Genomic DNA, 11145 nt, shown 5'->3' with positions numbered 1-11145 from the left:
AGCCCACCTCTGTACAGGGCCCCGCATACATACCTGCTCCTGCTGCGGAGATCTCACCGTCGGCCCATGTGCGCGCTCAATAGGGGAAGCAGGAGCCGGTATGTATTTGGGGCCCTGTCCAGGGGTAGTTTGGGTTCAAGGGTGGCTGCTCGGGGTGACAGGTTTCTTTTAATCTCAAATTTGTATGGGGGTTGCAAGAATTTTTTTTCTTCATGTTTCCCTCAAGGGAAATGTACTTAGAAACAAGGTGGTTACATCACTGTATCATAAGCCTACCTTGTTTTATCTGAGAGCCCTTGTGTTTGGGACTTTTCTTTAATAGCAAACGTAACCCATCGCTTTCCCAAACCAATTTTCAGTTTTTGACTTGTCAGTATTTGGTTTAAGTCCATAATCCGACACAGTATTTTTTCAGCGGTATATGGACCAAATGGTTAAAAAAAAATGGCTAAAAAAAAAATAAAAAAAAATTGGGAATGTGGACAATAATTACAAGACAATTCCATAACTGCAAGTCAAATCATATTTTCTTCTACTTGATCTGGAAAAAGCTATTATATAAAACATTACTTTGTGTCATATCTGTGATCTGTGTATTTCCTGCAAAGGAAAAAGCAAAGCAGCAAAATCCAATTACTGAAAGTGCTGTCAAGATACGAGCATCACTTATAGCAGCCTGTGTCCTGTAAAACTAGGAATCATTGCCGAATGACAAAAACAAAAGCCAGACCGGTTTGAACAATATACGCCTTTTATTATATTCCATGAAAGGTAACAGTATTTGCAGTTTCCCCCCCAAAATTATTCATCTTGAGTTATATACTCTGAAAAGATACAGAATCCTTCATGCAAAGAATCGGGTTTACATTTTTGCACATGGAATATACAACTGTACAATATTTACATTTTAAAATTAAATTTCAATGCAAATAGAAACATTCTGCATTTACTAAAAAATAAATAAGAGAATGAGACCCACACAATGTGTATAAGAGCGGGCCCGAAAACTAGAGGCATCTAACTGAAACCGCCTGGTATGCATCGCTGAAACGTAGGAGGGTTCTGTAAAATATAAATGTCGTATTGTAAAAGCACAAACTGCTTTAAGGACATAAAAAACTTCCAAATGTTTGTTCTGAATTCAAGATTTAGACCAGCTAAATCTTGGTAGAGGTTTTTTTTTATTATTTTATATAATTTTTTGCAATCTGCATATTTTCAATATGAACAAAAACTGAAACAAATGCTGCTCAGTGCAAGTAAAGGAACAGGGAGGGACGAGACATGGCAGAGAATGGTCATAGAAGGGTCAGGTCCGTACACTGTCTCCTCTATAACCCTATAGCGAAGAAAACTTCACCCTCTCTCTTTGGGATCCAGAAATTAACAAAATTTACATTTATACCTGTTTCCCAACCTACGACTCTCCAGCAGGACCACAACTCCCAGCATGCCATGACACCCAAAGATTGCCATGGCATGATAGGAGTAGAATATTTGAAGAACCACAGATTGGGAAACACTGGTCTCCACAGCTTATTAGGATGAAGATCAAGCAGTCTGGAGAATGAGGGGCACATGAAATGCCAAAGGGGACACATTTTCTTCATAAAGAGGCCACTAAGTAATCAGGTTTCTCCATAGGTTCCAATGCAGAGCAATAGGTAAATATGATAATGTACTATGCAGGTAATGGTCGTGTGGTCAGACCAAGCACAGTCAGAGGTAACTGGTGACACATAAGCATCAGGTGCACTTTAAGCAGATGCAGCAGACACTCAGCCAAGGCTGAGACTACATACTGTAACTACTGAAGGTTTCATTAAACTATTGTTTATGACAGAACTTTTAAGTCATCCCTATGGGGGGAAAAATGTTTCAACCAACCATGCATCACAGCTACTACTTCATCAGTACCAACTCCCCCCCCCCCCCCCTCCATTTGCTGAATTCTGGTTAAGCCAAAACGTTTAATTGCTTAAACCTATTAACCTAAATTTAGACTCTACTGTATGCAATGTACCCCAGCCGCTGGTTTCTATAATGTTGGCCAATTGCATTAGGTACCAGCCAAAAGGCAGATTCTGATGGGATCAGCCATCAGTCTAATGTATGGGTGTCAAATCACTTCCCATCATACTCTGACAGCTAAAGCAACAGCTGGAGGACACAGGTTGTGTACATGGAGATGGCCTGACTGACCCCCAAGTGACTGACGTTGGGGTAACTTAATTGCAATTAAAACATGCATGCTTACCGGGTCCAAGTAAGCATGTTTATACGGGACTACAGTGTAAGTGGACAGCCATCTTATAGCCAGCATAAGACTTGGAAAGCTGTACAAAGTGATAAAAGGTGAAGAAAAGGGTGATCTGCAAAACAAGACCAATTTCTACTCCAGAAACGTTGCAGTAGTAGTAGTAGTAGTAGGAGGAGGCCTTCAGTATGAAATACTATCGATACAAGCAGACATGGCTCCTATATAAACCCACTTAGTTTCTGATACACACATGCTGGATACTGTACATTTGCTTGTTCACGTAACGGTTTTACAGCACAGAAGGAAAGCACTCGCCACCTCTGGATCTGCTGATGCCTTCTCAGAGGTCAGTGTCTGGACTGTTGGACTGTAATACTTTTAAACATATATGCTTCCAATAATGCATCTCTTCTCAGGTGGTAAGAATATGGGTGAGTGACAATGTTATTGATGGCTTGTATCTATTCGCATCCCAAGGATCAAAGCATTGAAGTGGGCAGTATATGGAATTGCTGAAAGTTCTATAAACTTGCACTGCTAGTCTAGTGCAATGCAAGTCTACAAGACTTTGGTCCATTCCATATACAGCAGAGTTAACAGAGCTTATTTTGCTCTTCTATCCTAGTCAACACTATCCAGTAACATACCGAATAGGACAGTGGAAGGTAAAGTCTCTTGAGTTCAAGTCTTCCTATTGTCGGGTTGGTCTTCAGGGTTTTGGACCTCTTAACACTTCTTTATACCAGATAGTTGATTGTGACACTATGGCATGAGCGTCTTCCTTGCATTCAGAATTAATGAATGAGATGCGTAATACTGTTGCTATATGACCTCCCTTCATATTCCGAACATAAAGCATGCTGCTAAGGGGCTCTACAGGAAACTTAAAGGGGTTATCCAGCACTACAAAAAAATAGCCACTTTACCCAGTTCAGGTGTGGTTTGCAATTAAGCTCCATTTACCCCTATCTGGAGACGAGTGGGGTGGGGGAAAGGGGCCATGCTTTTGTAGCACTGGATAATCCCATCAAACTTGCTTGAATACATACAAGGACTTTCCTTCCTTGTAGACCTTTTCTTGTTTAATACATAAACTAGATGGGGCTAAGGGAAAAGGTGGTACTACCAGCCATTGGCAATTACAACTGAATACCCCTTTAAGTATTTGGGATCTGATTCACTTGTATTTTGGGTGTAGGATACACACAATATACAATTGGGGGGGGGGAATTTATCAAGACCAGCGTACTCATACTTCTCCTTTGTGCACGTCCCAGCCAGAACTTTGATAAATGTCCCCCAATGTTTTCTGCAGAGGATAACCCTGTACACCTTCAAAGGAACTGCCCATGTGGACAAAGTGGGAACACATATACTGCCCTACTCACATTGTGTTGTACTTAGCATGACTAAGCATGAGGTTTGATCATTTACATATATAGAATTTAACATATAGGACAACTTTTCTACCAAAATTGAAGACGTGGGTCATACAGTATCCAATGGGGCTCAGATATTTACATTACTTTCTGTCATCACTGGATTTGGTGAATATAAGCCTGATCACAACACTACAGCTTCCCATTCACAGGGTAATCTCTATACTGTAAGACATCTTAACCTGGACCCCTTTTAGGAATTTATAATAACAGCTTATAATCTTACAACAAAAGGAATGGAAATATTTTCTGGTTGCAGTTAAGTTTTCAGCTGGGCTATTTAAAGGGACACTCAGACTACAGAAACCCCAGAGAGTGTATGTGCGTGCATATGTGTGGGTGTGGGGCATAATAATAAGTCTCCTTTTAAAATTCGAGTTGTTGACTTGATATCATCCTCAAAGTTCACTGTGAAAAAAAAAAATTATAGCTCGACTTTGCTGGCCCCCCCATTTTAGCAACAGCTGTGATACACAATAGTGGATCTCTGGCTGGTATGATACTACAACTCCCAGCATGTCCTGATGACCTGTGCCAAAATGTGTGTCCTTTTCAATTCTATAGTCGTCCGTCAGTGACATCACACCTACAGTGAATGCGGTCTATGTTGCTGCTGAAATGTGTGGCCTGGTTATCATATTGTATAGTACTTAAACATTAACCTTTTACATATATACAGTGTACACACAAGTCACCATGTAAAGCACCTTCTATATCGGAGGCAGGGGCCATGCCAGTAAACAGCTTGTAGATAACAATTGTAAGGCCATTATCTTACTTCAAGCACCATCTGAGAGAGACAATGACAGGGTGTAACAGGAATTTTTGGTTACCTTAAAGGATAATGCCGCTCATAAAGAAGAACTGCTGGTGGAATTAGAAGTGAAGCGGTAAAAAAAAATAAAATTCACTTCCATTTGGGCAAAGAATTCTCATGAGAAATGCAATGAAGAATCCACATGCCCCTTCCCACATTAGAACATAATGGCCAACATGTAATACCTCATTCTCCCTGTAGTGGTCACTGCATCTTCCACAGTGATCCCAGCTGAGGCCAGAGGGCCTCTAAGGCTAGAATCACATGGTGACATGGTCATATGCCCAAGTCGTACAAACATAATATTTTGTGAGACTTGCTATGGCATGACTTTATTGCAAATTGTTGCATCGCAGGTCGCAATGACGACACCATTTCACAAACTTGGGAGACCAAAGTTACCGTGTAGCCACAGCCTAAAGCCAAACACCAGGCTGACTGCCGCCCTGGCTTTTATCTGAACTGGTGTCATCTCTATAAACAGCTCTTATCCAATGCTAAACGCCACATTATATTCATGGGCCTGCATTATATTCTCTGGAAACCAATGACTGTAAATTGGCATCATGCAGTCTGCTGCAGGTAAAATGTACGAACATGTTGGACTACAGATATATTGTCTGTAATGGTCAATCCCATTAAACCTTATTGCACTGCTCCTAATTCCAAAGCCAAAAACCAAGTAGAATTGAAGTAATAAAAGTGTTATAATATTAATAATATTAATGTCCATCCATGACCACCTGGGGAGCTGCTACTCATGAGCCGACCGTCACTCCTGTGGCTTTGCTGGCAATTGTCCTTTCTTGTTTTACAGAAAGTAATGTTGCAAAAAATATTAATAATTCGAACTGACATTAAAAAAAACAAACAAAACTTAATGCCACCTGTAGCAAACACTGGCTCCAACAACACATTGACGGAACATTGCATGAAGTCAGACACATACACCCTTACATCAAGCGTTGTGATGTAATGGAGGTCCTTGGGAGTGGATGGCCTCATCTCCACACACTGACACCATGGGCGACGTGCCCAATGGCTAAATCGGCAACAAAAGGCCTATGGGAACATTGCGATCACTGGTTTAAGGCAGAAATCCTAATGTTCTTGTACGGCACCAGTCTCTGCAGTGGAATACACGCTGCATCATCAGATCATGCATGGATGGATGCACTCATCCTCTTGGTAACCAGCTGGAGGCGCTCTACACAACAGAGCTGTCTTGCTCCTCAGACCGGACAAAAAGCAGGCACAATTGTGTAATACCCCTGCTGTTTACAATTATAGGTAGCGTCAATATAACCTGCTGCTACCTTATATATATGTATATATGTTCTATATAAAATAGAAAAAAAATCTGTACAGATGACACATTAGCTTATAGGTTGAATATTCAGTGGCTATTCAGAGATTACTTGAATGTGAAATAAACCAGATTTCCACAGCAGGCCTGTCCTTCACTTTGGGGTATGATGGAATATATACCAACACAAGCAGCTTACAGGATAGTTATACCTGCTGGAGCAGAAAACAGTCATGCAACGCTATGCTTGCACCTCGCTTCCGTTTAGTACCATCTACATAGCTGCCATTTTAGGGGGGAAAACAAACAAAAAAAAAACTTGACTGGAAGGGAGCATAAGATTGGAGATGTATGTATTAAGGATATAGATTTAGTGTTGGAGATATTTACATCAGGATGTGGGATTCTTTGAGGGTGTCTTCAAGTTTACAATTGCCGGACCAAAAAAAAAAAACAAAAAAAAAAACTGTGGGACTCTGGATAGCACAGTGCTGAGAGTGGTACCAGTAATATGGTATGGCAGACATTCTCACTGGGAGGAGCGTTTCTGGTGTTGCTGTTGAGGCCTCTGAAGTCCAGGTTGAGGTTGGTCCTTAAACTCGTACCAGGAGTGATACTTGCATCACAATGACAAAGGTTATTTCTTATTAGCGATCCTCCTCTTCCTTGTCGCCAGCATGTCATAGAAGGGATCTTTGCTAATACTTGCTCTAGCAGAAGAGAAAAAGGTGAAAGAATAAATTAGGAGAAATTATATATACAGTATCTATCTAAACTGATGGCTTATGCATTAGAGTCCACTATGTTAGGAATCAGTGTGAAAGACACCTGTGGGAAAAAGCACTCTCTGGAATCTCTCCAAATCCATATTATTGACAGATAGTGGGCATACCAAAAGTTTATTTTCTTTGTGGTTTACCTGAATAGAACAGTGAGACATGCTGTAGTATCTTGCACCACAACTACTAATAGTATAGCAATTGCAAGGTTGAACACAGGTAAACACTGAAGAGGCTTAAAGCGACTCTGTACCCACAATCTGTCCCCCCGAACCGCTCGTACCTTCGGATAGCTGCTTTTAAGATCTGTCCTGGGGTCCGTTCGGCAGGTGATGCAGTTATTGTCCTAAACAACAACTTTTAAACTTGCAGCCCCATGTCCAACGGCCGGGGCTTAGAAAGTCTATGCATTAGGCTGGCACAACCTCTCTGTCCCTCCTCCTCCCCACCCTCTTCATCATTTTCTCCTGTCTGAACATTGCACAGGTGTCTTAACGATCCAGCCCATGTGCCGGGCTGACAAAGGTGATGAATAGGAGGCAATCTGCCTGGAGCATTACTAATGATGAGGAGGGTGGGGAGGAGGGACAGAGAGGTTGTGCCAGCCTAATGCATACACAATCTAGGCCCTGGCCGTAGGGCATGGGGCTGCCAGTTGAAAAGTTGTTTTTTAGGACAATAACTGCATCACCTGCCAAGCGGACCCCAGGACAAATCTCGGATTAAAAGTAGCTATCCAAAAGGTACAAGCTGTTTGGGGGAGGGGTGTCAGATTGTGGGTACAGAGTTGCTTTAGGAGCAAAGTCAAGGATGCGGAACCTTCGGTGGAGGAGGGGGGGGGGGGGGGGGGGGGGGGGGGGGGGACGAGGCGAAGGTTCCACACCCCTGGCATAACTGATATGTCCTTGTCAGGTGATTCATCTTCCAGCAGCCCCGCTGATCTAATATTCTATGGTTGGGTAGCATCTTTCCTGGTTTCAAAACTACACTTAGGTAATAGTGAATGTATTTTGGGGATCCTCGCCCACTGGTTGGAGACCACTAATCTAATGTGTACAGGGTCCCCTGATACTAACAGCAGATATCAGGGGAGAAAAGGGTTAGGCATGTGGTATTTCAACTGCCTGATCCTTCTGTTCTTGAGAGACAAGCAGGTGCTGGAGGCGTCTAGCAGCTTATCCCCTGGCTCCACTGCAAACAAAGGTATGCTCAGCCAAGTTGAGAGTATATGTGTAGGGAAGAAAATCAGCAAAGGTAAAAGATGGCTGACCGGTATCCAATGTATTCAGCTAGCCTACGTCTAGCTCATTGACTTATCACAAACAACTGTGGGGGCTCAGACTCACTTTATGGACTTTATCCATTCTTCCTTTTCCTCCGGTGTTGGTGCAGATATTCTGTACACAACATGGTTGCCTTCGACCACTCTCCCGTCTGCTTCTGTTTTACAAGCTTTAATAACTTGTCCTTTGTGGCTTGGATTGAATAACTCAAAACAGTTCTAGAATAAAATGATAATGTAAGAGGCTAGGTTATCAGTGCTGGCAGGCAGGTGACAAGCGTTCAGTGTATAAAGGCGGCAACCCCCCCCCCCCCCAAGTACTGTACTATACATTGCTCAGTAATCCCCAGTATCCAGCTCTAGTCAATATTGGCTGCAGAAGGATACAGTTATGTGTCAGAGTTGATATAGAAATTTGCCACCACTGATCACCTGTCTAATTTAATAAAAACTTGTATTTCCCATATAAGAAACACTTCAGGAATAGCTTACAACTCTAGGTGCCGCTATTCCTCCTGGAATCATATAAACAGACTACTGGATATTAACAGGACGTGTCTCTTCTCTGGCACTCTCCAATGTACACACTCTGCTCACCTCAATAGTAAAAAAAAAGAAAAAAAAAAAAAAAAAAAAACTTACTGGTTTTCGAGGATCTTCCACTTCTCTAATACTCAGATTTTCCAAAGGAATTATCCCTCTTGGTTCCTTATCCTGTAAAAGCAAAAGCAAATTAAACAAGTAACATCTTGATCCTGTGATGCTGCAAATAGCTTATTGTCCAGCAGGGGGAGCCACAAAGCAAACTACAGAACAGAAGACTGGAGGGGCAGCAGCTCAGAAATACTGTAATGGATTCTGAAGCTAAGGGGATGGTTACTGGGTGAATCATAGTACACTAGTGTTTACCCACACATAGATCATCTATTCAGACCGGGTGAGGAGTATGTGACGGATTCTTATGTGGCACTTAATAAAGCCCAAGGATTGTTCACAATTAAGCTAAGAGACTACACTGCTGTATTATATCAGAATACCAAGAAAAAGGTTTTGGAACAAATTGCCGTAGGCCTAATGACTAGGTTTGGTCTGCTTCATGCTTACACTACCATGCTTTCCATCCCACTAATAAAACATATAACAGCATTATGCAGACCAATCGTAGTCACAGATAGAAAACATTTGGGCTACTAAAGCTTATGGCTACGCTGTAAACAAGAATACTGAAATGTATCCCAGCCTCCTTTAATGGGCCATGTTGAATGTGATCCAGAATGTGGAGAAAGTTTTCAATTCTTTCATCTGACTCTGATAAAGCCCTATACACACACACACACACACATATACATATACACACACACATATACACACACACACACATATACACACACACATATACACACACACATATACACACACACACACAAGACTGGACAGCTTCTTAGCACATACAATACTTGGTAACAAGGTGTATATCTGGTAGCCAGACCACAGGAATATTTTGTGGGACGAAATCTATCATTTTTTACATCTATTTTGACAGTATTTCTTTTGTTAAATAAAATGCATAAAACTGTGAAATATGAAAGGACAGACAGATTTTTCCAGATCACCAGACATTTTATTTCTGCCTATGGAGCATTCATAGCACTCACATAGAAAAAGCTATTATTCACCAGGTCATCGAACTCCTCTGTCACCACTTATCCGGTCTGTGAACCTTAAAGGGGTTATCTGGAATTCAACATTTTACTGTAGAAATCCCCTATTACACGGAGCGACAGAGGAGAAAACGAATGCCATCAGCGCTCGTTTGCCGGCACTAGTACACAAGTCGGCAGCCAGTGGGCAAGTGCAGAGGGGGCCGCGGGGAGGTGGGGGCTGCACAGGAGATGGCTAGGGTGTCTGGGCAGCCCATAGAGGTTAGTGGCGGTCTGCTATCACAGTCGTTTGTCTTTCAACATGTTGAAAGACGAACAGCAGCAACGATCAGCCGTCATCGTTCATGTCGGCTGATCGTTGCCTTCTATTACATAGGACGATTATCGTCCGTAACGGCAGTAAAAGTATTACTGCACATTACCACCTGTTCTCCTCCTACAGACAGCAGCTTAGTATGCACAGTTTTATTTAATCCACCACCTTGAGCAGGTTTAAACAATAAAATATTTTTTCCTGACAACAAATTTAAGGACATAACCTTAATGTAACAAAGTCCTCATTACTGGATTACCAGGTTTCGGTGTAAAAGGAACATTATGCAAATGACAGCCTTGTCTGCACTCAAAAAATAAAGTGATACTTCCTGTTAGGGCCCATTCACACTGAGTAACGCTCACAGAATTTCAAGCGGAGCCCGTGCTGCGGAATCCGCTTGAAGTTCTGTCAATCCTTTCAGCGGAGAGCGGAAGGCACACAAGGGATCCTATTCAATGAATACAACAGGATGAACTTCAAGCGGAATCCGCAGCACAGGCTCGGCTTGGAATTCTGCAAGAATGACTCAGTGTGAATGGGCCCTTATAGAGTATAGGAAGTATGATTGTGCACTCTAGGTGGTGCAAGTTGAAAAAACTTGTTATAGAGATATCCATATGCTGTTCAAAAGTCCTCTCCTTCAGTAGGATAACCCAGCCCACTTGTATCTGTTTGCCCTGTTTGACTCCCAAACACTAGAGGATATGGGCTGGAGCTACCTGAGCTGTGAAATGCCCCCCTGGGCTTCTGAACCTGCTCTGCTGATCCGGTACCTGTGAAGGTACCCATACATTAAAAAAGGTTGTATCAAACCAATACAGAGGACTATTAAAATAAAAGAGCTATACCCAGAATCCCATTGACTAGCCCTATCTGTCCTTATTTAAGTCTCTGTTTTCCTGCCTACAAGGCCACTTTAAGTCTACTGTAAAGCCAGACACATTGCTTGGATTACATGGGGCTCTATTCAGATGGCGATGAACCACTTTAAGTGTGCAGGAGGGTTATAATACTGCTGCCTGGTGTCCCTTCCAGATACCCAAGCTACTCACCGTTGTGTATTCAAAGTAATAGAGGCAGTTATCAGTCAGGATGAACCATCTGCGCTTCCATGTCTTCACTCTTCCTCCTGGAGACACAAAGATCACACTATTAAGGAACCAGCCTGTAAATGGCCATGTGGCATAAGAACCTCCAGAACTAAGCTCTCCACTTAAAAGACCTTTAGAAGAGACCTTGCCCCTCTTATAAATGATAAAGCTGTCATTTGTGTAAGAACACGTGC

At 42.2% G+C, this 11145-nt stretch overlaps 1 protein-coding gene across 1 annotated transcript in view; it reads right to left on the bottom strand.

Annotated features, from left to right (window-relative positions):
* Positions 1-1925: 1925 nt before the first annotated feature.
* CYTH3 (cytohesin 3) overlaps positions 1926-11145 on the bottom strand; it is an 84746-nt gene continuing 75526 nt past the window's right edge. The window contains exons 10-13 of the mRNA XM_069983779.1: positions 10913-10989; positions 8526-8597; positions 7948-8102; positions 1926-6532 (exon numbers count right to left, since the gene is read on the bottom strand). Coding sequence (XP_069839880.1) covers positions 6460-6532; positions 7948-8102; positions 8526-8597; positions 10913-10989 — 377 coding nt within the window. The 3' untranslated portion in view covers positions 1926-6459. The remainder of the gene's footprint in view (positions 6533-7947; positions 8103-8525; positions 8598-10912; positions 10990-11145) is intronic.

Source organism: Dendropsophus ebraccatus, chromosome 9 (genome assembly GCF_027789765.1).
Source record: "Dendropsophus ebraccatus isolate aDenEbr1 chromosome 9, aDenEbr1.pat, whole genome shotgun sequence".
NCBI classification, from domain to species: Eukaryota; Metazoa; Chordata; class Amphibia; order Anura; family Hylidae; genus Dendropsophus; species Dendropsophus ebraccatus.
Note: the sequence above shows the minus strand (reverse complement) of the source record. Positions and strands in the feature narration are given on the sequence as shown.